A 27,242-nucleotide genomic window follows, 5' to 3' on the forward strand; every position below is an offset into this window, starting at 1 on the left:
TGTTGGCCAGGCTGGTCTCGATCTCCTGACCTCAGGTGATCTGCTCTCTTCAGCCTCCCAAAGTGCTGGGATTATAGATGTGAGCCACTGTACCCAGCCCTCTTTCTTTTTTTTTTTTTCCTCTGAGATGGAGTCTCGCTCTGTTGCCCAGGCTGGAGTGCAGTGGCACATTTTGGCTATAAAATTCCCTTTGAGTACTGCTTTTGCTGCATCCCATAAATTTTGGTGTGCCATGTTTTCATTTTAATTTGTCTCAAGATATTTTCTAATTTCCTTTTTTATTTCTTCTTTGATCCATTGGTTGTTCAAGAGTATGTTAATTTTCAAATATTTGTGAATTTTTTAGTTTTCCTTCTATTATTAATTTCTGGTTTTATTCCATTGTGGTTAGAAAAAATGTTTGTGTGATTTCAGTCTTCTCACATTTCTTAAGATTTGTTTTGTAACCAAACATGTGATCTGCTTTGGAGAATATTCTGTGTGTGCTTGAGAAGAATATGTGTTCTGCTGCTGTTAGGTGGAATGTTCTGTATTGGTCTGCCAGTTTAGTTTAGTTTATAGTGTTCAAGTCTATTGTTTCTTTAGTGGTCTTCTGTCTGGATGTTCTGTGTATTGTTTAAAGTATGATGTTGAAATCTCCAATTATTAATGAGTGGCTATCTGTTTCTCCCTTCAATTCTATTAATGCTTGCTTCATATATTTGGATGCTCTGATGTTGGATATATAAATATACATATATTTTGAGATGGAGTTTCACTCCGTCACCCAGGCTGGAGTGCAGTGGCACTTTCTCAGCTCACTGCGACATCTGCCTCCCAGGTTCAAGTGATTCTCCTGCCTCAGCCTCCCGAGTAGCTGGGAATACAGGTGACCACCACCATGCTTGGCTAATTTTTGTATTTTTTTATAGAGACAGGGTTTTGCTATATTGGCCAGACTCGTCTCGAACTGCTGACCTCAGGTGACCCGCTTGCTTCGGCCTCCCGAAGTGCTGGAATTACAGTTATGAGCCACTATTCCCAGCTGGGTTAATATATATTTATAATTGTCATGTCTTCCTAGTGAATTGACTCTTTTATCATTATATAATATCCTTCTTTGTCTCCTATGATAGTTTTTGACTTAAAGTTTATTTTGCTGAAGTATGGCTACTCCTGCTCTCTCTTAGATAACATTTGCGTGGAATATCTTTTTTTATCCTTTCGCTTTCAGCATATGTGTGTCCTTAAATCTAAAGTGAGTCCCTTATAGACAGCATATAGTTGGATCATGGTTTTTTTTTTTTTTTTTTTAAATCCACTTAGCCACCAACAGAATTATAATTTTTAAGCATTTCTTTGAACTTGGTTAATCTGTAAATCTGGATGCTTTTACATCCAAATATTTATCAGAACTAAAGACCTTTAGTAATGATTCCCCCCTTCATTTTGTATGCCTATTTTCTCTTTATTTTATTTTTTTAACAGAGACAACCTATTTGATTTCTTGACAAGACCACAATCTGATCCCAAAGATGTGCTCCACAAACCCAGGCAACTGGGTCACCTTTGATGATGATCCTGCTTTCCAATCTTCTCAAAAGTCAAAGAATTTTCCTCTGGAGAATCAAGGTGTCTGTAGACCAAATGGACTGAAGCTGAACCTTCCTGGCCTCAAGGAATTTCCCAGTGGATCTTCCTCCACCAGCAGCACCCCTCTCTCCTCCCCCATTGTAGACTTTTATTTCAGTCCAGGACCTCCAAGTAACTCTCCTCTTTCTACACCTACCAAAGACTTCCCAGGTTTTCCTGGCATCCCCAAAGCAGGGACTCATGTGCTTTATCCTATTCCAGAATCATCTTCAGACAGCCCACTCACAATATCAGGAGGAGAATCTTCCTTACTGACTACCGGACCAACATGTTCATCCCATGCCTTGTTGCCCAGTGACCACTCATGTACACATCCAGCTCCCAAAGTAGGTCTTCCAGATGAAGTTAACCCTCACCAGGCTGAAAGCCTAGGATTCCAAAGTGATGATCTCCCCCAGTTTCAGTATTTTCGAGAGGACTGTGCTTTTTCAAGTCCATTTTGGAAAGATGAAGGCAGTGATTCCCAGTTCACCCTTGACCCACCAGGAAGCAAAAAGATGTTCTCATCAAGAGACAAGGAGGTGCCTAATGATCAAAAAAGCCTAAATAAGTGTTCACTCAACTATATCTGTGAGAAGCTTGAGCATCTCCAGTCAGCTGAGAACCAAGACTCACTTAGAAGTTTGTCTATGCACTGTCTATGTGCTGAAGAAAATGCCTCTTCCTTTGTCCCTCATGCGCTCTTCAGGAGTCAGCCAAAAGCTGGATGGTCTTTCATGCTGAGAATTCCTGAGAAGAAGAATATGATGTCTTCCCGGCAATGGGGACCAATTTTTCTGAACGTTTTGCCTGGAGGAATTTTGCAGATGTATTATGAGCAGGGATTAGAAAAACCTTTTAAAGAGATACAGCTTGATCCATATTGTAGGCTTTCTGAACCCAAGGTTGAGAACTTCAGTGTAGCAGGAAAAATCCATACTGTGAAGATTGAACATGTGTCTTACACAGAAAAAAGGAAATACCATTCTAAGACAGAAGTAGTTCATGAACCAGACATAGAGCAGATGCTGAAGTTGGGGTCCACATCGTACCATGACTTCCTTGACTTTCTGACTACTGTGGAGGAGGAGCTGATGAAGTTGCCAGCTATTTCAAAACCAAAAAAGAACTATGAGGAGCAAGAAATTTCCTTAGAAATTGTGGACAACTTTTGGGGTAAAGTCACAAAAGAAGGGAAATTAGTTGAAAGTGCTGTGATAACTCAAATTTATTGCCTCTGCTTTGTGAATGGGAACCTGGAATGCTTTTTAACCTTGAATGACCTTGAGCTGCCGAAGCGAGATGAATCCTATTTTGAGAAGGACTCAGAAAAAAAAGGGATTAATATTCTTGACCACCATTTTCATAAGTGTGTGAAAGTACAAGAATTTGAGCAATCAAGAATCATTAAGTTTGTGCCTCTGGATGCCTGCCGGTGTGAGCTGATGCGTTTCAAGACTTTGTATAATGGGGATGATCTTCCGTTTTCCTTGAAGTCTGTAGTGGTTGTCCAGGGAGCATATGTGGAACTTCAGGCTTTTGTCAACATGGCCCCATTGGCGCAGAGGTCATCCCATGCTGGTTCCTTAAGGTCCTGTGACAATATAATGATACACTTTCCTGTCCCATCGCAGTGGATCAAGGCCCTTTGGACCATGAATCTCCAGAGGCAGAAGTCTCTGAAAGCCAAAATGAACCGCCGGGCCTGTCTGGGGAGTTTACATGAACTTGAATCTGAACCTGTCATTCAAGTCACTGTGGGGTCAGCAAAATATGAGAGTGCCTACCAGGCAGTGGTATGGAAGATAGATCGGCTTCCAGACAAAAATTCAAGTAAATATTCAATACCCCAAGTTTATTTTCATGGGAAATAGCTTAAATATTCTCACCTTCCTCTTTGGGTTGAAACCAGATAGAGACAGATGGCAATTTGTCAGCTGAGGCCACGCTTTGGGATGGGAGATGGAACATTTAGCTCAAGAGCTGGTTTATTTGTTTCCTTTTGCACCTATTCCTACCAGATAAGTTTAACTGTTTAACATTTTTTTAATGTCATATGAAATACCATGCTAGGCTAGGAATTTGTTGTGGATGGTGGCACTAAGAGAAAATTCGTTGATATCCATGGTTGAGATTAACTCATCAACTTCAAATGTTAAAAATGTTTCTAATATAGCTGAGATTCCCTAATTAATCTTTAAAGATCTATCAGCCATGAATATACCTGAACTTTTTTGCATTCTCAGCCAATACCACTTCTTCCTTAGGTTTGCTCCCTGCTCTTTGAAATAAGACTGCTTTCCTTTTTACCGAAATTGATTTTTGTTGACTGAATTCACCCATTTGGCCATCTCAACTGGTATGGTTTTTGTTTTTGACATGGGGTCTCACTTTGTTATCCAGGCTGGAGTGTAGTGGCACTATCATGGCTCACTGCAGCCTCCACTTCCCAGGCTCAAGTGATCTTCCTGCCTCAGCCTCCTCAGTACCTGGGACTACAGATGCATACTGTCATGCCTGGCTAATATTTTGTTTTTTAGTAGAGGCAGGGTCTCCCAATGTTGCCCAGGCTGGTCTTGAATTCCTGGGCTCAAGGGATCCTCCCACGTTCGCCTCCCGAAATGCTAGGATTACAGGTGTGAGCCACCTCATCTGGCCTCAACTGGTTGTTTTAAAAGAATGAGGTGGACATATTTGAGTGTTAAAAATTCAGTTAATTTTTAAAATTTTGTAAAGAAAAAATTATCTAGAAGTCAGAACTTGAAAAGACAGTTATAGTACCACATTTATTTTGGAGTAGTAAGTTAGTAGTGGGCATAATATAATAAAGTCAAAAACCAAATTTTAAAACTAGAGCTCTTCCCTATTTAGTTGAGGTTTTTTTTTTTTTTTTTGTTTTTTCTTTTCCCCTAGCAGAGCACTGGTTACTGGTCTCTAGAGTTAAACTGGGGGCAGAGTTGGGGGACCTGAGTTGTTGCATTCATCCATCCATCCATTCATCCATCCATCCATCCATTGATCCAAATCATTTTTTCTTTTTCTTTTCTTTTCTTTTTTCTTTTTTTTTTTTTTTTTAGACGGGGTCTCACTTTCTCACCCAGGCAGAGTACAGTGTCACAATCTCGGCTCACTGCAACCTCCACCTCTTGTGTTCAAGCAATTCTCCTGCCTCAGCCTCCCGAGTAGCTGGGACTACAGGCAGCCACCACCATGCCTGGATAATTTTTGTATTTTAGTAGAGACAGGGTTTCACCATATTGGCCAGGGTCGTCTCAAACTGACCTTGTGTTCCTCCCGCCTTGACCTCCCAAAGTGCTGGGATTATAGGCGTGAGCCACTGCACCTGGCCCATCCATCCAAATCTTTACTGAGCACTTACTGTGTACCAAGTGCCACATCAAGTGCTGGGGGTAAAGAAAAATAAAAATCTGATCCCTGTTTCCAGATGGCTCATAGCTGCTGTAGTCCTTCAGAGAAATTTAAGCTCATCTAGCTCATCTAGGACCCTCCAGGCTGTGGACTTCAGAGGAAGCATTTTTCTTTGGGGTGGCCTTATGGCAGTATTTCTCAAACCTGGCTATATTATTATTATTATTTTGAGATGGAGTCTTACTCTGTTGCCCAGGCTGGAGTGCAGTGTGATCTCAGCTCACTGCAACCTCCGCCTCCCAGGTTCAAGTGATTCTTTCGGCTTCAGCCTCCCGAGTAGCTGGGACGACAGGCATGAGCCACCACGCCTGGCTAATTTTTGTATTTTTAATAGAGACATGGTTTTCGCATGTTGGCCAGACTGGTCTTGAACTCCTGACCTCAAGTGATCCACCCGCCTTGGCCTCCCAAAATGTTGAGATTACAGGTGTGAGCCACCATGCCTGGCCAAACCTGACTATATTAGAATAACTTGAAAGCTTTTAAATAATCTCAATGTTCAGGCTTCACTGCATGCTAATTAAACCAGAATCTCTGGCAGGGGTTGGGGGAGGGAGCCAGGTATTTGTTTGAAGATCTCTCTAGATATAAGGTGTAGCCAGAGGGAAGAACACTGCTCTCCAGGTGTTGTGAAGTTGTAGAACCAGAAGAGCAAGCCCCAGACTACAATTGACTTGAGGGGCAGCACTGCCCGCACCCTGGAGGCCATGGGACCGTGTCCATGACTCTCTGTCTGTTGGTTTAACGTCTGTTGACTGATGAGAGCTTGAGCTATGGGCAGGATCCTTCAGGCGAGAGACACAGGCGTGGTGGGGCCGGGCGCGGTGGCTCACGCCTGTAATCCCAGCACTTTGGGAGGCCGAGGCGGGCGGATCACGAGGTCAGGAGATCGAGACCATCCTGGCCAACACGGTGAAACCCCGTCTCTACTAAAAAATACAAAAAAGTAGCCAGGCGAGGTGGCGGGCGCCTGTAGTCCCAGCTACTCAGGAGGCTGAGGCAGGAGAATGGCGTGAACCCGGGAGGCGGAGCTTGCAGTGAGCTGAGATCCGGCCACTGCACTCCAGCCTGGGCTACAGAGCGAGACTCCGTCTCAAAAAAAAAAAAAAAAAAAAAAAAAAGAGACACAGGCGTGGTGAGCTGAGGAGCTCCAGGACCCTGTGCGGAAGGGAAGTTCCTACATTGTCTTTCTTCCTGACAGCCCACACCCTTCTTCATTAATGCCAAATTTCACCCCACAGCGTTCTCAAGAATCACATTAATTATGTTCAGTTCCCCCAAACTAGCAAGGATAGCTCAGCCTTAGGGCAGAGTGAGGTGGTGATGGTGCAGCGTGGTCACAGTGAATGGCCTCAAACAGCACATTCTGATCAACTCTGCTGTGATGGGAGGGAAGGTCGGTATCTTCCATGATACCATGATATAATCCACTGAGATAATGTTTCCTGCTTTCTCTCTTTTTTTTTTTTGAGATGGAGTGTTGCTCTGTTGCCCAGGCTGGAGTGCAGTAGTGCTCGCTGCAACCGCTGCCTCCTGGGTTCAAGCAATTCTAGTGGTTCAGTCTCCCAAGTAGCTAGGATTACAGGCCCACACCACCACACCTGGCTAATTTCTTATATTTTTCGTAGAGATGGGGTTTCACCATGTTGGCCAGGCTGGTCTCGAACTCCCGACCTCAGGTGATCCACCCACCTCGGCCTCCCAGAATGCTGGGATTACAGGTGTGAACCACCATGCCTGGCCCTTGCTTTCTTTTATAACTTAGCTAGAGAGGCAAATTGAACCATTTGCATCTTCATGCCAGAGAAACCAGTTTGCAGGTCTTCATACAAGGTTCCAAATGGTCTATTCTAAAAGTTATTTGTGCTAGTTTTAGGTTAGAGGGTTTAAACGAAATCAGAGTATTAGCTTTCGTTTTGCTAAACAAAAAGGGAAAGAGAGGCAGGCAGAAAGTCAGGCAGGCTGGAATGCCTGTTGGAACCTCCTGGATCTGCAGGTTTCCCCTGAAATCTGGGTGATAAACTAACTCCTGTTGTTTTCTGTTGATCCTAGAGATGGTCACAGGGACTGGAACAAAAGGTCCAAAGCAGTTTTTGCATAGACTTGAAGTGGTAATTATGCTTTTGAGAGAGAAGCACAATAGGCTCAGGCTGTGGGCTTGTGCACGTGGTGTCAGAGGGACAAGAGCACAGGCCCCCTTTGTAGTCCATTCCTATTGCTCTACTTAGAGCAGGTGCTCCGGGAGGCCCTGAAGGAACTAAGCACTTGGCTAAAGCCTGGCCAGGGTAACCACATTTAATTTTCAAACTGAGAAACCATACCAATCACCTTTTCTAACTTTGGGAGTGCAGACATGTATGAAGCTTTTTGTGAAAATGATCCTGTTTATAACACTGCATTTTTTTTCAGAGTTAATGGGGTAGTTAACTGATTCAATCAACAAGAATTTATTGAGAAGGAGGCTCACTCATTTACTCCACAAACATCTGCGAAATTTCTTCTAGGTATAGGCTCTGTGCTGAGTGTTTAGGAGATACAGACACAGACATGATTCCTACTCTATCAGAAGCTTAACAGTCTAGAAGGTGGGACCGACGCTGAAGCAGCCACCCAAATGCACTGTGGAAAAGTGCACAGCTCCAGGCTTAGACAAACAGACGCACTTAGGGATCCCAGAGGAAAGGGTGATAAACTGCCTGGGAACTAGGGAGGGCTTCGCTTAAGAGCTGATGGCTAGGAGAGTCAATAGAGTTTCCATCAAAGAAAGAAACAGCAGAACCACAGGTGTGTAGGTGGGGGCTCTTACCTAAGTTTTGGGGCTGAGGGAGTGGTGAGTGAAGAGACCAGTGTATGAAGACCTTGTGGGCCGTGCTGTGGGGTGTGAAGTTTACCTGTCAACAGGGCCTCAGGGTTGTTTTCAGGCGTGACTGCTACAGAATCATATCTTGTTTCAGAAATGCCGGCGTGCAGTGCAGAGGAAAGATTTAGGAGTAGATTATAGACACAGGGAAGTTGGGAGGAGGTGAGGGATGCTGAGCAAAGGCAGTGGCAGTGAGAGAGGCAAGAGATGGGTGAGCGAATTCAGAGGAGGTGCCCCTCAGTGATGATAGATTCTCTATGGGCATGAGGGAAAACGAGGGGATGGGACAAGGTCAGGGGCTCTGGCTTTGGTGGATAGGTGGGCAATGGTGCCATTAGCTGAGATCACCTGGGATCTTCTCATCACCTATCCTTTTACAATCTATTTCCCAGCCCTGGTCACATGTTAGCATCATTAAAGCTTCAAACACATACCCATATTTGGGCCCCATCCCCTACTAATCAGGCTCTGTGAAGATGAGGCCCAGGTATTGATGTTTCTAAAGGCTCATGCAGCCAGGGTTGAGAACTACTGACCTGATCCCCTCGGCAGGAACCATTCCTCCCTGCTCTGCATATGCCTGTGTCTTTTAGAGCTCTGTTATTGCTCTCCCATGAGTATTTATTTATTTATTTGTTTATTTATTTATAAGACAGAGTCTCGCTCTGCCACCCAGCCTGAAGTTCATTGGCATGATCTTGGCTCACTGCAACCTCCATCTCCTGGGTTCAAGAGATTCTTCTGCCTCAGCCTCCCGAGTAGCTGGGACTACAGGTGTGCACCACCACGCCCGGCTAATTTTTATATTTTTAGTAGAGACGGGATTTCACCATATTGGCCAGGCTGGTCTCAAACTCTTGACCTCGTGACCTGCCCGGTTTGGCCTCCCAAAGTGCTGGGATTATAGACATGAGCCACTGCGCCCGGCCTCCCATGAGTATTTATTAGCAGTGGAGCTCACCAAGAACAATGACAAGAATGGGCATTTCCAGGGAAACTGACTGAACCTGATCTTGGCCTTCAGGAATTCTTTTGTAAAACTGTCATATCACCAGGCCCACACAGGACAACATTTTACAGGCATTTCAGTCAATTACACAGTGATAATTCACTGAACAAATCCTTTGGGATCACAGCTGCTTTATTGAGATCAGGTCTGTGCACAAAGAGGAGGCCCAGGGAAAACACAATGGGGCTGTGTCAGGTGGCGTCCAGAGGGCATGGTGCAGCTGTGGGCCTGGCTTGGGGCAGGACATAACTGGGATTACAGGGCCCTGCACCAAGCTTCTCCACTGAGGGGGTGGGGAGGGCAATGCAGAGAGTGAGAGGGTGCCAGGGCAGGCTATAACCTAATTTGCCTCTTGAGAAGTACGGTAATAATAAGATTGGAGCAGAAAGGAAATCTTTGTCCTGAGGCAGTGCTTCTCAAACTTGTGTGTGCCGAGGTATCACCTTGTTCAAATGTGGATACTGACTGAGCAGGTGGGATCTGAAATACTGTGTTTCTAACAAGTGCTGATGTGATGCCAATGCGTCTGGCCCAAGGAACACACTTAGAACAGCAGGATCCCAGAGTGCATCTCTATTTTTCTATATGACTTTTAGATCAGTTGTGTATTTAGAGAAGAAAAAGTTTTTAAAAAGTTCTTTAAAATTTTATCTTTTCAAGATAGTTTCTGAAAAACATGCATTATTTGAAAAGATACTTCGAAAATGGAAACAGAATGAATAGCACTGGAGTGCAGTGGGGAGATCTCAGCTCACTGCAACCTCTACCTCCCAGGCTCAAGCCATCCTCCTACCTCAGCCTCCCAAGTAGCTGGGACCACAGCATGTGCCACCATGCCTGGCTAATTTTTTGTATTTTTGGTAGAGATGGGGTTTTGCCATGTTGCTCAGGCTGGTCTCAAGTTCCTCAGCTCAGGCAATCCACCCACCTTGGCTTTCCGAGTGCTGGGATTACAGGTGTAAACTACTGCACCTGGCAAGAACATATAAACTAGTCTACTATGCTCTAATTATAAAACTTTTTTTTTTTTTTTGCCTTCCTGAGAATTCGAGGGATTAGGATTGACATTTTTTATTGAGGAAATCACCTGTGATTTCTGGAAAAGTGGGAAGGGGTACTGGTCCCTTAATGTCCCTTCTAACCAGCTTGTCAATGTTTAGTATTCCTTCAACAGTGGGCAGGTCTCTCATTTTACAACAAAGGTTTGCCTGAGGCACTAGCTCACAGACTTCATTCATACTAAGGTGTGAATGACAGCAGAGGAGCTTAGGCTTTGTTGGGGTAGTAGAGAAATAGAGACAGAAAGAGAAAGGAAGAAAAAGAAATACAGCTGAAGACAAATGAGGATGCTGGTTAGCCAGAGGAGGTGTATATGGTGGCACAGAATTATTAAGAGGAATGAGAGTGGTGGAGGATCAATTAAATATATCTACCTCTAATTTCCAAATTTTTCTACTTTTCTCTTTTTTTCTCTGCCCTGTCATCAGCATATTGGTTGCTCTCTCCTCCTCCACTTCTGTTATCCTCTTGCTATTCATTCCCTTCAGCCCTCTAACAGTTCAGTTTCAGATGTAAAATATTTTGGTTCAAGAGGGACTGGATAGCAACTAGACCTAAGATTTTGTGATTTACTGATCCCCCGTCCTAAGAAAAGGAATGATGTTGAGAGAACAATGACCAAAGCTGGACAGTTCCCCCTAGTGGTCAGCACTGAGAAAACATGATTTTCCTTTATCTTTTATTCATTAATTGGTGAATTTGACAAATAATCCGTGAAGCCCCAAACATGACAGACATTGTGCTAAGGACAGACATGACACCTGTCCCTATGGAGCACAAAGTCTGAAGAGGGAGTGTGTTACTAAACATTGTAGAGCATTTAGCATTTTCAAAAGCCATAAAAAATAAGCCGGAAAATTTGAAAGGAAAAAGGCTTTCTTTTACCATTTTTAAAGAAAAGCAGGTAGAAAGGTTTTGTTTCTGACACTTTTGTAGCACTGAGTCTTCAACTTGGGTTAGTTCTTTTCTTCAGTTTTCATCGTAAAATTTCCCCAAATAAGTTTTTCTTATAAAGTGTGAGTATCAAATCAGATCATGTCTAGTATAATTTTTGACTCTGAATATGTAGCATTCACAGTCCCTTTATTAGCAAAATTATAGTAATTAAATAATTCTGGCTTTATAATTGAATAGCACTTCACAAAATAATATATCTAGCTCATCTATATTGCTATAGAATACTACTGCCCCAGTGCTGTATGTGTATGAACTGGTTAATCCTCACAACAGCCCTTATAAGGTTCAGGTTATCCTCATTATCCACATTTTCAGATGGAGAAACTGAGGCTCAGAGAGATAAGCAATTTGTAACCCTAGCCTTAATCACTTTGCCATAACAAGACTGAGGAGTGCCTGCAGTAAGTGTAAATGAACTTACTGTATCCTCACTGCAGGCAGAGGACTAGAAAGAGTAATGGAGTGGAATCTCTCTGGGTGTGTGTGTATGAGAATGAAGTTATCACTTGCCTGCAGTGATCCGGGTTGTTAAGAGCACCTCAGAGGCCACTGTTGTCCTACCCTTTCTGTAAGTGGTAGAGATGGCTAATGAGCATCTGTTAGTTAATTGATTGATGATGACTTCTCAAGGCTTTTTACAGCCTTAGAATTCTATTAGTCACTCTACAAGAAACAGGTTGTATGGAAGGAAAGGTAATTTATCTTTTAAGAATTAAGTGAAATCCTTTAAACTCTTGTTTTTGTGCCTAAAGCTATATTCTGATGGGAATGCTGTTTCTCCAACTATGTCAGTGGTACAGTAATTTAATTTGGTTCTTGAAATTACTCTTATGTCATACATTTATTTAAGTAAAGATAGCCACATTGGATATGGAGATGCCATGAACAATGCAACAGGATCACAGAATGTTTGTAAAGCTGCTACAGTGATTACAATGAAAATATTTTTCATTTCTTTATAACACACACACACACACACACACATACATATACTCTATGACCCCCATCTAAAATCTTTGAATGTATCCAATATCTCTGGGTCTGGCACTGAACCTGGCCTGGCATAGCATAGATGCTCAATAAGTGACAAATTGAGTGAAAACCAATATTAGATTAAAATATTCAAGGCCAATATGTCCATTTCCACTCTCTATAGCTGTTTCAGTCAAAGTATTTTGGAAAGATGAGTGAGAATTAGAGTAGGGAAAAATAATTTGTTCCACTGAAAAAAGAATTCTTGGCCTGGAACATTTTCTGAAAAGTTAAGTTTAGCTTTTAAAAATCAGAATTTAAAAATATGACTTAATTTGGGATGTTTATTTTTGAGTTAACTATAAATAGATTGTAAGAAAATGAATAAATTAATAATTATAAGATGTGAGTCTAAGAGAAAGAGGCTTGTACAGGTCTTGAGCACATTGTGGCCAAATGATTATGTTTAATATAAATATTACTCATATCTTTTAATTAAGGAAAACAATTAAGTTTAGCAATATTACTATATTGTTTAATATAAATTAAACATTAATATTAAACAATATTGCTTAATATAAATGTTTAGCAGATTATATTAGTATTATAATATAGTAATAATATGATTATATTATATATTATATACTAATATAATCTGCTAAATATAGTAATATTTCTAATTAATATTAGTAATATTTCTAATTGAAAATGTTTTTAGGAGTTCATCTGTGCCTGCGTATAGTAATATGTTTTTTATTTTTTCTATTTTTAAATTTTTACCACTCATTCAAAACAGTAATAAAGTCATACTTTTAAAGCTAGCACTTAAAAATCGCAGACAGCTTTCCCCTAGTTAGTGCAAAATCGTAGATTTTCATGGTATGTTGTTTAAATGGAATTTGCACTGCTGCAGTGCTAATGAAATTCCTTAGTAAGAGAGATAAATGCCTTTTATGTTGAAGAGAAATGTTCAATGGCCATTAAAATACTTTGACTATTTGATTTTTTCTTTCCTCAAGGTCTTGATCATCCTCATTGTCTGTCATACAAATTAGAGCTTGGATCAGACCAAGAAATTCCCTCTGATTGGTATCCATTTGCTACTGTTGAGTTTTCCGTGCCTGACACCTGTGCCTCAAAGACAGAGGTCAGGTCTCTGGGGGTGGAGAGTGATGTCCAGCCACAGAAACATGTTCAGCAGCGAGCTTGCTACAACATCCAGGTACATCCCACAGCTTCCAGAACTGTGACCTGATTTGGCCTTAAATATTTGTTTTGCTGTCTTTTGTGATCGTGTGTGTGTTGTGTGTGTGTATATGTGTGGTGGGATTTGCCCTAGAGAGGATCTCAGCTTTGGAAACTTGATGGCCACCATTGAGCTTAGCACTTCCTCTCCCTTCTGGAGAATGTTGGGAACACTTAATAATTTAGCTCTCAATGAAAAACAGTATGTTAAAAATGAATCTACATTTTAGAAGTATATTTATGAGAAAAATTATGATGTTAGGGCACAATTTCTCAAAATATGTGCTGCAGAACACATGTCCCAAATAATTATCCAAGAAAAAAATAAGTTAGGGAATGCCATATACTAAATTAATGTTAAATAAAGGCCCCCAAGAAGTTCTGCAATAAGGAAACTTGTTAAACTTAGTTAACCCAGTTTTTCCAATTCATTGGCTATTGTGTCTTGTCTATGTGGGTGCTGTCTCTTATACACATCTAGATGTGTATAAGAGACAGCCCAAAGTGCTGGGATTATAGGTGTGAGCCACCACACGTGACCTAAACGTATTTTTTAACTAGAAAATATTTCAAAAATCACAAAAATTAGACATTGCATTACAGACAGGTGGTTCAGTTTAGAATTTATGTTTCCCTTCTGACTTTCACATGAGCAACATTTTATAATTTCTAGTATCATTTATTTTATTTTTTAAAAATTTAAATTTTGCCTGCGACACAGCCCTCAGGAGGTCCTGAGAACATGTGCCCCTCGAATAGCATTTTAAAATCTATGTGTTGCTTGACTTGCATCAATGATTAATGCCATTCTGATTTCCTACTCTTTTATTTCTATTAAAAATAGTGATATTATAGATGACATCGTTAATATCAACTGGGTTTCCTATACTATAGTAATGTGAGTCAGGATTTTTCTTTATTTTTGGACTATCTGTTTAGAAGTCTATGTTTGGGTCCAGTTACCTTTTTCTGCTGATAAAGGTAGTGATAGGTAGTGCTGTGACCTGAAGGATGTATTTCCCCAGCATGTGGAAATTGCCTCGGCTGAAGATAGCTGCCTTCCCCGAAGTCATGTCTCCTTCCTGGAATCTAGGCAGGGGTGGACAGACACCTTTGCATCAACTTGGGCTAACTCTGTAGGTCAGCCCAGCTTCAGCTCTCCAGGGCATGGGCAGAAGCCTTCATTCTGACTACATGGCAGCCCAGCTTCTCTCTCTGCCCATTTAGCTTCATTTCTTGCAATGTTTCCGTGAATGTTGAACTCAACAGCACTCTCCAGTAAACTTTCTGCACACGGATCTCCATCTCAGAGTCTATTTCTTGGGGAACCTGACCTGTAACACTAGGTATATAACTATTATGTGTGACTGAAATGTAGGTTAAGTTCGCATGCAGACTACATTTATACTTACTTTCGTATTCACAGGACGTGCCAGCTTCATGCAGTTTTAGTGGACAATTAAAAATTACAAAGTATCTCTAGCTTTAATGGCATTTACTAGTTGATCTGCACCTGGCGGCAGTTTCAAAATGTTTTCTTCCATTCAGTAATTCTCTGTTACAGTTTTAAAGTGCCAGATACCGCTCCACATGCAGGGACACAGCAGTGTGAACAGAGAGACAAAGTCCCTGTCCTCATGGAGCATAGTTTCTAGTGGGGGGAAATGAAAAACAGTTAGTAGATAAATAAATAAATAATATGATTTCAACTAATGACAAATTATAAGAAGATAATAAAATAGGGTAACAGGATAGAGAACGACTGGAGGACTTTATCTGGGGTAGTCCTGGAGGACCTCCGGGAGGATGTGACGTTTGAACTGAGACAAAAATGATGAAGAGCAGATGGTTTGGCCCAGCTGGCTTACTATTAGTTTGCTGCAAACGTAATCACGGTTTTTGCCATTAGTTTTGCACCAGCCTAATAGTTTGTAAGCTGGTTTGTTTCAGTTAGATAATTTGGGTGCATTATAAATCTCAGGGGAGCCAATGGCTAGATGTAAGATACAGCCATATATTCAGGGGGAGGGATAATTGGTCATATGTCTAGTCAGATCTGTAAATGTTTTTCTCAATATATGTATTCTGTACACATTTTATAAAAACTATGTTTGACTTAGAAGACAGTTTTGGTGCTCTTGAAGATTTAACCCTGGCGGGGAGGATTTGTGGGGGGGCTCTGTTGTTCAAAAGGAGAGCAGAGTGCCTCACTTGGAAGCTGCTGTAGGAGGGTAGAGGGCTGTGTCTGTGTCCGAAGGGTGAGGTTTGTGCAGTCTGTGCCGCATGTATAAAATAGGACTGAAGAGGTGTGAGTGCTGCGTTGCATTTGTTAATGCTGCCTGTGTTTTGCTTTTGCATAACAGGTTGAAATAGAAAAGAAGTGGATTAAAATCGATGGAGAAGACCCAGATAAAATTGGTGACTGCATAACTCAGTAGGAGTAGCGAGAGTTTATGATGACAGCCCACTTGTCAAATACGTAATTCACCGACACCACACCAAGTCCTGCTACTGTAGAGTGGAAATGACTTCTGAACAGTGGTTTTAAGACAGGTCTGATGACTGTGTTTAGAGAAGTTTAGACCTAAAACTGATCAATCTGTGTTTTATGCTTTTCATATGTTTTTGTCCTAGGGGTTTGATCTAAAATGTTTCTATAATTTGTGTGATGTTTTGCTTCCTATTGAAACTCAAAGGCACAGTTACTCATTGTGTGACCCTGCAGCCAGTTTGATTTTTGATTACTCAGTGGCTGATTATTTTGCTCCCTGGATTACTGAGGTGCCGTCTTTATTTTTTCCCATCTCTTCTTGCTGGTTAGTGCCTGTACTAGAGGGTGAGGGAATCAAAGGAGACATACACCAAAATACTTAATTTTCCCTCTTGCTTGCCTCTGAAATGTGGCTAGGTATAGAATGATGTTGAAACTACAGGCTAAAATGTAGATTTGGAAGTATCTGTGCTTTTGAATTACTTATTTTCCTGTCCTCTTACCACATTGGTAAGTAATAATTGGCTATATTTGGTACCTGTCTCTCTCCTACTGTATTGTCATTTTCAAAATGTGTTTGTATTCTAGTGTGTGCTGCAAAGAAGCTATTTCTGTTGTCCTACATATTTTAGTATAAATCACTAAGACGTGTTTCCTTTCACTTGGCAGGATTCCTTTCAAAATGGAATCTGAGTATTAGACACTAGTTAAAATATTTATAGATATTAAAGATGAATTTTTAAAATCTATAAATACTATTTTCCAAAAGTACAGACTCTAAGGATATATTTTGATAAAGTATTATTTGTAATGAACACAAGCCTCTCTTGAGTAGAAGTCTAAATCACATGATGATTATTTTATACTAGTTCTGCTATCATGCTATTTTATGCTAATTCTGCTTATTTTGGAGTATTTTTCATTAAGGTGAGCAAAGTGAAAGATACTTGGTACTTTACCCAGATTTCTAAGAGGCAACATTTGTATTCTTCAGAGTCAGGTAAATGACTATAAAGGTTTGGTTTTTAATGAAAAGTCAATAGCATTAGTAGCTATAATTCCATTTATAATTTCCTTTTAGCATTTACAGTGAAAAGTGAGAATTTTAAAATGTATGGGATCTATTTTCCAGATTTATTTTTAGTCTGAAAAACAAACTCCCCCATGTGGTATTAATATGCCTTCAATTTATGTTGAATCTTAAACATAATTAGGAGATTTTTTTTCTATTTGCTAGATTTGTTTTGAGTCAAAACTGATTTAATGTTCTTCCAAACAACATTTATGTGTTGGCCTACAGAGTTTATTTCATGTGTTTTATTTAATATTATGTTACATCCATTGCAATCTGTTCAAAAACAGATTAAGACAAACATTTATGATGGTCTGTATCAATCAGCAGATTTTATTGCTTTTCATTATTTTACTCTAAAGGCAAAGGATGCAAAAGGTGATGGTTGGTTGAAAGGAATTGCTATTACTGTTTTTATTTTTTACTTTTTTTGAAACAGAGTCTCATTCTGTTGCCCAGGCTGGAGTGCAGTGGCATGATCTTGGCTCACTGCAACCTCCGTCTCCTGGGTTCAAGCGATTCTCCTGCCTCAGCCTCCCAAGTAGCTGGGATTACAGGTGCAAGCCACCATGCCTAGCTAAAATTATTTTGTATTTTTAGTAGAGATGGAGTTTCCCCTTGTTGGCCAGGCTGGTCTCGATCTCCTGACCTCAGGTAATCCGCCAGCCTTGACCTCCCAAAGTTCTGGGATTACATGCATGAGCCACCATGCCCGGCTGCTATTTCTCTTTTAAACTACATTTGATGCCTTGCTTATAATATCATATGCTTGAGGCTCACTGTTGATATAGAGTAGGGCAAATCTGTGTATGTCATTTAAAAAAATTCCACCATCTTTTCTTATCATCTGATGTGGGCGCACTCTAGAGTGACTTCAGTCTGCTCAGAACAAATACGGAGGCAGGCCGAAACTGATGCTACCCACGGTCCCAGTGAAGTTAGCTGGGTTAATTACTGCCATTCTTTTCTGAGTGTGTTTTATGGCATCCTGCGACAAAGAACTCACAGTCTGATTAGGATGAACTTAATGACTATTTATACCTCAAAATATATTCAGCAGAGGGTTCACTTAATTGCCCCCCATGCTTCACAGGTCGACTAGTATCCCTCCCTGCCAGGGTTATTCACTCACAAGCCACCGGGCCTACAGGACATCTCAAGATTCAGTGTTGACAATATAAAAAAGCTGGACTAAAGCCCAAATGGAGTGTCTGTGGCAATGCAGAGGCTGAAAGCATTAACAACGGGGTGTTACGGCATAATTGTTAATTTGCACATCTATTAGGATCCTTAAATATTCATTACTTACTGTTAAATTAACATTCTGTGTAGAGAGGGGAGGCTTATTCAATTCTTCTGACCTCAGAACTGGCAAGAGGTCAGATGTGACTACAGAACTCTAGGTGAAAAATCAGGTAGGATTCAAATTAAGTAGAACTGCCCTTGCCGGAATAGTGATCTTCCAAAAATCCTTGCTTTTAAGGGAGGGAAGCGGGGAAGGAAAGGAATGAGGGAGGAAAGATTCCTTTCCAGCATTCATTTTGCTTTAGATCATTCCATTGTGAGTTTGGCCATTTTGGAGTCAAATGAGCAGACTTCCAAGGAGCTGACCAGTTTGTGACTCGTCTGCTCACTTTTCCAGTTACAGGATCACATTAACAGTGTAAATGAATTCATGGGTAGATCATTTGTGCAGATCTAAATTTAAGGACATTTCCTTTTTCTGTGGGAATCACAAGAGTTCATCCATTAAAAAAAGATATGTAAAAAAGATACTTTCCAGCACATAAATAAAGGCTGGAATTTTACAACCTGATGTATATATTAGACAGTTCTAGGATGTTAGTTCCCTTCATTCCAGAGCTATGCTTGTGATACAGCCCCTTTTCTTATAAATTCAGTTAGAAGGCCTTTCTTAACAATGACTATTATAATGTTTTACTTAAAGTATGGTTTTATATTCTGTCAATGCAAATACAAAACAGGTTGAGCCTTAATAATCATGTAACAAAATATTTTGTAGATTAAATATTGATTTTTCAAAAATTAAAAATGTATTTCAAATGATTCTTACTGTGCTGTGAATGTATATCTTCTTCTGCAAGACCTGGGGTTCTTTTTTTTTCTTAAGGTATGAAATCAATTTCAATAACCTTAAACAATTGACTCTCTGTCAGGCATATGTCAGACTCCAATCTTAAGGAGTCAGTGACCATGACCTCTTGGCATATCCTGGAAAAATGACATCATTAAAGTATAGTTGATAATGTTATAAAAGATGATTTTAAAAATAGGGTATAATCATGACTCATAAAGATAAGAGGCCGGGCGCGGTGGCTCACGCCTGTAATCCCAGCACTTTGGGAGGCTGAGGTGTGCGAATCACGAGGTCAGGAGATCGAGACCATCCTAGCTGACATGGTGAAACCCTGTCTCTACTAAAAATACAAACAAAAAAAAAATTAGCCAGACATGGTGGCCGGCACCTGTGGTCCCAGCTACTCAGGAGGCTGAGGCAGGGGAACGGCGTGAACCCGGGAGGCAGAGCTTGCAGTGAGCTGAGATTGCACCACTGCACTCCAACCTGGCGACAGAGCGAGACTCTGTCTCAAAAATAAAATAAAATAAAATTTTAAAAAATGAAATGAATACATGCATAAGATTACTACTACTCAAAGCCTTTCACAAATTTTCCTTGAAAATAGGAAAAACTTTGTCCACAGTATTCCATGGAATTTTCAAACTTTGGCAACTTGTAGAGTAGTCCTGTAGAATTAATGTGTACCTAAAAGCCATGTTTTTAAAGTTTAGAAAACCAGTTTTACATAATTGTACAGAATATATTTCAGGTAAGGTATACGTGTGGGTGGTAGGGAGTTGCGGGGGTGGAGGGAAGTTGTAGGGGAGTGGAGGGAGACCATAGGAGATATGAAGGTAAATCAGTGCTTATAAAGGACCGACCTAACAACCTCTCCACCCTCCTTTTTACAAGAAATCTGCCTTGTGTTGAAATTAAATTTTTATTTAGCTACTAAAGTTAGTATTTCAAAATGGCATCAGTACTTCATAGAAGACAGAAATGAAGCACCATTTTAGCCACTGCTAGGACTCACAAGGCTTGGTCCTAGTTCTTCAGGAATGACAAAAGGATTGAGTGGCAAAAACTGACTGTATTTGTAACAACAGTCCTCAAAATCCCATCCATCAATTCTTTCCTGTTTTGTCTCAACTCTGGCTAGACTGTCCCACCACTTTTGTGTAGACACAGGGTAGATTTTGATGTTGTCTCTCCTAGACCCTATCCATCCTCTGCAGCTACTGTATTCCAAGGAACTTATACCCTTAGCCAGGGCCCTAAAACATAGGGCTATATGTATTCTGTTGAATCATATGTAATCGCCAATATTTACCTTTCTTGATGGGAATTTCACGGGCTCAATCTAATTATCCCTATATTTCCCTGGGTCATATGATACAAGCATTTTTCGTTATCCTGCTTAGAAATGGTATTGAAATATGAATTTGACTCTAATTTTTAAAGGAAGACAGAGTTGCTAGTCAAGAAGCAAATAGTTGAATTACAAAAAACCATAGATACAAGCTACAAGTAATATTGTGCCTTTAAAATCATGTTTCATCTGTAAGGAAAAGGAAAACTGATTAGATTAATTGCCCCATGTTTTAAAATATTTCAGTTCATTTCCATGAGACTTCCTGGGGAAGAAAGGCACAGCATCATTAGACTCTGGGTTTTGCTGTTTCCCCTTCATGTATCTGTACTCGCACAGCCTTCCAAACTTCAGAGGGAAGAGTGGCTTATTTAAATAATATGATTGCGTGTGTTGCCATTTTGCTGAGAAGCCCCTTTTGTAGAACCCAGCATTGTGAACTCCATGAAATGTAATTTGTAGTACATTCTTGAAACAGAAGAGGGTGCTCTCAGGCAAGCTGATGCTACCTGGTGCTAGAAATTTAAATTTGGTGTGGCTTGTATTATGATTAGTACAAGATCTTGGGGGCATTCAATAAAGCATTTCAAAGCATGTGAGTCCAGTGGAGTATAATTAAAATTAATGCAATAGACAAACACATTAAAGTATTCTTAATGCCTAGTCTAAAAATGCTGTCAAATACAATTTTACATATCCCAAAGATTTAAATACTATGCTCATCTCTAAACATTTCTAACTATTATAGAGAAAGAAAAACAGCGTCTTCCTTCTCCGCAGGTTTCAAACAAAATTTTTCTAATGAGAGTTAATAAACTCAAAGTCTTCTTTCTTTAAAATATTTGTAGGATATTATAATTAATTCATCCTGTTTTGGCATGTGTCAAGGTCAATGTGGTCTCTAAAAATCTCCAGTCCAGGATTGTACTTTCAGCTTCTTAGGTAAGAACAAGCAAAGATAAGATGCTTTCAGGAGAATATTTCGTGCTGCCTTGACTCAGGGACAAGCCTTGGTACTCTTTCAGTCCTCAGAAAGCAGTAATGAACAATGTCTTTTTCAAAATGGGCTCTGTGTTTCTCTCCGAAATCTTCCTGGATGGATGTTGTCATTCTTTCATAAAGCCAGTTAGGACACTCTCTTTCCAAAAGCCTTATATCATGAGTAAGTCTATGAGTGTAGCTGAACGCATGCAGCATTCCCAAAGCATTCTGAACTACAGAAGGCTTCCTTAACACATTGGCTGCCAGTTTGCCACTCTGAATCACCTCAAAATGCAGTGTGACCTTTGTTCCAAATAATCATCTTGCTGGTCATTCTAATTTTTTTAAGTGCTTACTATACGTCTGCAGTTTTCTAGGTACTAGGGATCAGCAACTACAAAGACAGTTAATTCCTGCTCTTATAGGGAGTATATAATAGTGGGGGAAGTCAGATGATAAATATCAAGTTGTGATTATTGCTATGCAGAAAAATAAAGCAGGGTAAAACAATAAAGAGGTGTAGAAGAGTGCCATTTTAGATAGGTTGGTAAGGAATGTTCTCTTTGATGAGATGACATTCTAGCAGCGAGACCTGAAAGAAATGAGGTAGAGTGCCTCGCAGATCTCCAGGGAAGAGTGTGTCCAGCAGAGGGCTCTGCTAGTGCACAGGTGGGGGACTCGGGGTGCTAACCCATCAGAGGAACATCACAGAGGACAGATGGCCGCTGGGTGGCTATATCGGAGTGAGCAAGGGGGTGGGATAGAGGTGGAAAGAGATCAGAGAGATCGTGGGGAGGTGGGGGAGGCAGACCACCTAGGGTTTTGTGGGCCATGGATTTTATTCTGAGTGAGATGGGAGCCCCTGGAAGGCTTTGTGCAGAGGAGGGATAGAACTTTGTTACATGTTAAGATGATTCTGTGGACATAAAAAGGAGGTAAAGGCAGCAGCAGAGAAAGTAGTTAAGAGTCTATTGCAATATCTCAGGTGTCTTAGTCCTTTCTTGCTGCTATACCTGAGACTGAGGGATAGCAAAAATTTCTCACAACAGAAATTTCTCACAATCTGGAGGCTGGGAAGTCCAACATCAAGTGCCAATAGATTCAGTGTCTGGTGAGTGCCTGTCTGTTCCTCATAGTAGGCATGTTCTTGCTGTGTCCTCACATGGCAGGAGGGGCAACAGGGCTCTCTGAACCCTCTTTTATGAGGGCACTAATCCCATTCATAAGGACAGAGCCTTCACACCTAATTACCTCCCAAAGGCCCCACCTTTCACTACCATCATCTTGGGGGTTAGGTTTCAACATATGAATTTTGCGTGGGACACAAACATTCAGATAGCATCAGGTGAGAGGTGATGGAGATTGAGAGTGGTGACAGGAGATGAAAAATGGTTGAATTCGGAACATATGTGAAACATGGAGCCAATAGTATATGCCGATGGATTAGATGTGGGGCATGAGGGAAAGAAGGGAACCAAGACCACTGCCAGATTTTTGGCCTGAGCAGCGAAAGAATGGAGTTGATTTTATGGATGAGGGGAAGAGTGTTGTAGGAGCAGGTTTTGGGGAGAAAGATCAGGAATTCATGTTTGGATATGCTAACTTTGAGATGCCTATTAGATATACAATGGAGAGAGCAAGTAGCAATTGAATGTACAAGGCAGGAAAGAGGGCTGTGATAGAGATGTCCCTCTTAGAGATATCAGCACTTTCAGCCATGGGACTAACTGGGATCACCTGGGGTGAATATAGACTAGAAGTGGGCTGAGAATTGAGCCCTTGGGCTCCCTGGAGTTTAGAGGTCAGGAAAATGAGGGCAATGCCATAAAGGACACTGAGGAAGAGTAGCTGGAGTAGAAGAAAAAAGAGAATGGTATTTATTTCAGGGGTCAAGTGAAAAAGGATGTAATGAGTTTCCTCAAATGCTGCTGCTAGAGTAAGATGAGAACTGAGAGTTGACTACTGGATCTAGCAACATGGAAATCGGTGACCTTGACAGAAACAGTGTCATCGAAGTGACAGCAATGGAAGCAAACTCAAGCAGGTTCGGACCCAGTGAGTAAATGGCTTTGTAGGGGAAGCAAAATTTCCTTCTACCCTCTTCAGTTCTGTGGTTGGTCCAAGAATTAAACTGACATAAGACAGATTAACAGGAGAAAAGCATATCGATTTTATTAATATTTTTACATGTACATGGCAATCTTCAAAAGGGAAGTAAAGACGCTAGGATGTCATTAGGCCATGAAGCTTATATACCTTTTCACGCAAAGAACAATTAATTATGGGGATGTGACAAGACAAAGGGGCTTGGGCTCGGGGCATTAAATTGTAGGACAGTGCCTAGAAAATACATGGGGGAAACTAATGAAAGAGGGTCGTTTTAGTAGTTTGATGTGGAGGTCCATTTCGGCATGAACTCCTAGTATTCGGTGATAAGAATGTTCTTCTCTTCCTAGTACAGGAAAGTCACCTTTTTTATGGAAAATTTTATGATATGTTTTTAGGTAGAAATGAGGAGGTCAGAGAGCCTGTGCTAGTTTGTTTTGCATCGCTACAAAGGAATACCTGAGACTCAGTAATTTATAAAGAAAAGAGGTTTAATTGGCTCACAGTTTGGCAAGCTGCTCAAGCATGGAACCAGCATTTGCTTGGCTTCTGGTGAGGCCTCAGGAAGTTTTTGCTCATGGCAGAAGGCGAAGCGGGAGCACGCATGTCACATCGTGAGAAAGAAGCAGGAGCGAGAGGAGGCGCTTCCAGGCTCAACTCTGCATGAACGAACAGAGTGAGAACTCACTCATTATCGCAGGGGCAGCATGAAGACATTCACGAGGCATCTGCCCCCATGACCCAAATACCTCCAACTAGGCTTATCTGTAACATTGGAGGTCACATTACAACATAAAATTTGGAGGGGAAACACATCCAAACCATATCAGAGCCCTTCTGCGTGTTCTGTTTCTCAAGCACCTTCAGCTTAAAATAATCAATATGGCAAAACAGCATATTTTGGGATGGCATGAATCCCTTCAGACCCCTTTTTTCTGGAGATAGAGTTTTGCTCTTGTCCAGGCTGGAGTGCAGTGGTACCATCTCAGTTATCTGCAACCTCTACCTCCCAGGTTCAAGTGATTCTTGTGCCTCAGCTTCTCAAGTTGCTGGGATTACAGGCGTGCGCCACCACTCCTGGCTAATTTTTGTATTTTTGGTAGAGATAGGAGTTCACCATGTTGGCCAGGCTGGTCTCAAACTCCTGACCTCAGGTGATCCACCCACCTCTGCCTCCCAAAGTGCTGGGATTACAGGTGTGAGCCACCATGCCTGGCCACCTTCAGCTGTTTTGAGGAGTTTTGCTGTCAATATGAACACTGGGACAGTAGCTGGGGAGGATGAGATCTTAATACTTCCCTGACATCCCTTAAGACCTAAGTCTTGATACTTTGTCTGCTCTTTGGCTCCTTCTTCGTCATTACTATTATTTTTATCTTCTTGATGTTGACTCTTGCTAAAAGTTTTTCTCTTCCTTATTGTTAATGCGTATGGAAAACGATTCCTTGTTACCTTTTAGCCCATGTCATCTGAATCATTTGCTGTTTCCAGCATAGGTGCTTTGACTATGCCAGCTTGTATTTCTTCAGAATTTTCATTAACTGTATGTGTGGTGTTGTAGGCATTACATATTTTAAAATAAATTTAGCCATTGCTTTAATCACATCGTGCTTTGTTTTAAAATTTTTCTTGGTTGAATTTCACCAGGTCAATGTCATTTCATATTAGGATGGTAATCCCATTTTGAATTTTGTTATCAAATTCAGAATAATTATAAACCAGTTGCTGGTTTCACAATCTTAAGAATGCCTACAAAGTTCCTGCAGGATGAAAAAGCACACCTATTTATTCATAGCTTTTGTATCTACCTAATAGTTTGAACTTTGATTCTTTATTATAGTTGATATAATAATATTCTATGTAAATAATTGTCCAGTAATTAAGTGAATCTTAATAAAATTAAAGTATCTGTGAAAGGTACAATTTAGGCAACTGTGAAATCATACTATTAGTGGGATATTTTATTGTTTTATTATTTTAAAAATGTTTTGTATGGTTAAAATAAGGAGGTGATCAAAATATGATTTCATGACTCACATGGCTTATTGTCATACAAAAGAATTTTTTCCCCACAATGCTTAAAGAGGGAGAATCACAAGAACAAATCTCATAGGGAATACACTCGATAGATGAAGTATATTAACCATGTAATGAGTGAGTTCCAAAATTACTAAAGTCTAGTTCACCAATTAGGATGAATGCAGGCTCTGTGGAAAGTAAAAGCTAGTGCAAGTGTGAGGTATGAGTGTAAAAGAGGATTTTGGGAGACATGGCTTGACCAACACAACAGAGATCCATGCAGACACAGGAGGTCCCTCCATGCAAGAGTGCGGGTGTTGCTGCTGAGGCTTCGGAGATGACCCCAAAGGCTAACAGAATGTAGCCCTGCCACACCTGGTGCTCACGATCTTTGGAGAAGCAACTCAACAGAGTGCAGTCATGCCATGACCTAAGCTCTCAAAGTGTCTGTCAAACTATTAGGTTTGTAGGTAAGTCATGCATTACTTACCAATGGGAAAATGTACAAAATGAGAAACGTGTTGTTAGGATACTTCATTGTGCAAGCATCATAGAATTTACTGACACAAACCTAGATAGTATAGCCCACTACACACCTAGGCTATACGGTATGGTCTATTGCTCCTAGGCTACAAACATGTTTTCAGTAACAGCATGTTACTATACTGAATACTGTAGGCAGTAGTAATACAATGGTTTTGTGTGTCTAAACATATCTAAACAAAGAAAAGATACAGTAAAACTACGATATTATAATTTCATGGGACTACTGTTTTCTAAGGGGTCCCTCATTGACAGAAACATGGTTATGCAGCACACCACTATATTTTGGAGTCCAGTAGTTGAAGTCAATAGCTCAAACATGGGGTCTGATAAGGTGTGATGTAACATTCTCGAAGGAAGTGGGAGTACATTGCAAGTTCTTGTCACAGTAAAACATATGTCACTCATAGCAAACTATATATGTGTTTGGAATCATTTCAAAGCTATGTAACAAAACAGTTCACAATTAAATTAGAAGAATAAACTTCAATTTAAAAATATTATTACTCAAAAATGGTAAATATTTAATATATAAAGTAACGAAACAAAACTTACTAAACAAAAATATTACATCTTACAATTCACACTCCATTTTAGTCTTTTAAATTTAAAGATACAGATAAAAACTCCAAATGGTCACACAGAATGACAGAATTGAAGTAACCTAAGTTTGGCTGGGCATGGTGGCTCATGCCTGTAATCCCAACACTTTGGGAGGCTGAGGCAGACGGATCACCTGAGGTTGGGAGTTCAAGACCAGCTTGGACAAGATGGTGAAACCCTGTCTGTACTAAAAATACAAAAATTAGCCATGCATGGTGGTGGGCATCTGTAATCCCAGCCACTTGGGAAGTTGAGGCAGGAGAATCCCTGAACCCAGGAGGCAGAGGTTGCAGTAAGCAGAGATTGTGCCACTGCACTCCAGCCTGGGAAACAGAGTGAGACTCTGTCTCAGACAAACCAACAAACAAAAAAATTGGCCAGGCGCGGTGGCTTACGCCTGTAATCCTAGCACTTTGGGAGGCCAAGGCAGGCGGATCACTTGAGGCCAGGAGTTTGAGACCAGCCTGGTCAACGTGGTGAAACCCCATCTCTAATAGGAAAAAAACAAAAATCAAAACAAAAAACTAGCCAGACATGGTGGCAGGGTCCTGTAATCCCAGCTACTCTGGAGGCTGAGGCAGGAGAACCGCTTGAACCAGGGAGGTGGAGGTTGCAGTGAGCCAAGATCACACCACTGCATTCCAGCCTGGGCGACAGAGCAAAACTCCATCTAAAACAAAACCAAAACAAAACAAAAAGAAGAAGTAACCTAAATTATATTTCTTCATCTTTACTGTTACAGTTTATTTTAAATCTATCGTTTAAATCCAAGAATACATGGTACCAAAGGAATGGAGACACACATTGCACCTAGACCATTATGAATCCCCAGATGA

At 40.8% G+C, this 27,242-nt stretch overlaps 1 protein-coding gene across 1 annotated transcript in view; it reads left to right on the plus strand.

The window, feature by feature from the left end:
* STON1 (stonin 1) overlaps positions 1–18,774 on the plus strand; it is an 82,370-nt gene extending 63,596 nt beyond the window's left edge. Inside the window, exons 2-4 of the mRNA XM_011981592.1 lie at positions 1,468–3,444; positions 12,917–13,119; positions 15,506–18,774. Coding sequence (XP_011836982.1) covers positions 1,515–3,444; positions 12,917–13,119; positions 15,506–15,580 — 2,208 coding nt within the window. The 5' untranslated portion in view covers positions 1,468–1,514 and the 3' untranslated portion in view covers positions 15,581–18,774. The remainder of the gene's footprint in view (positions 1–1,467; positions 3,445–12,916; positions 13,120–15,505) is intronic.
* The last annotated feature ends 8,468 nt before the right edge of the window (positions 18,775–27,242 follow it).

The sequence above is a fragment of the Mandrillus leucophaeus genome, unplaced genomic scaffold (assembly GCF_000951045.1).
Source record: "Mandrillus leucophaeus isolate KB7577 unplaced genomic scaffold, Mleu.le_1.0 Scaffold229, whole genome shotgun sequence".
Taxonomy (NCBI): Eukaryota; Metazoa; Chordata; class Mammalia; order Primates; family Cercopithecidae; genus Mandrillus; species Mandrillus leucophaeus.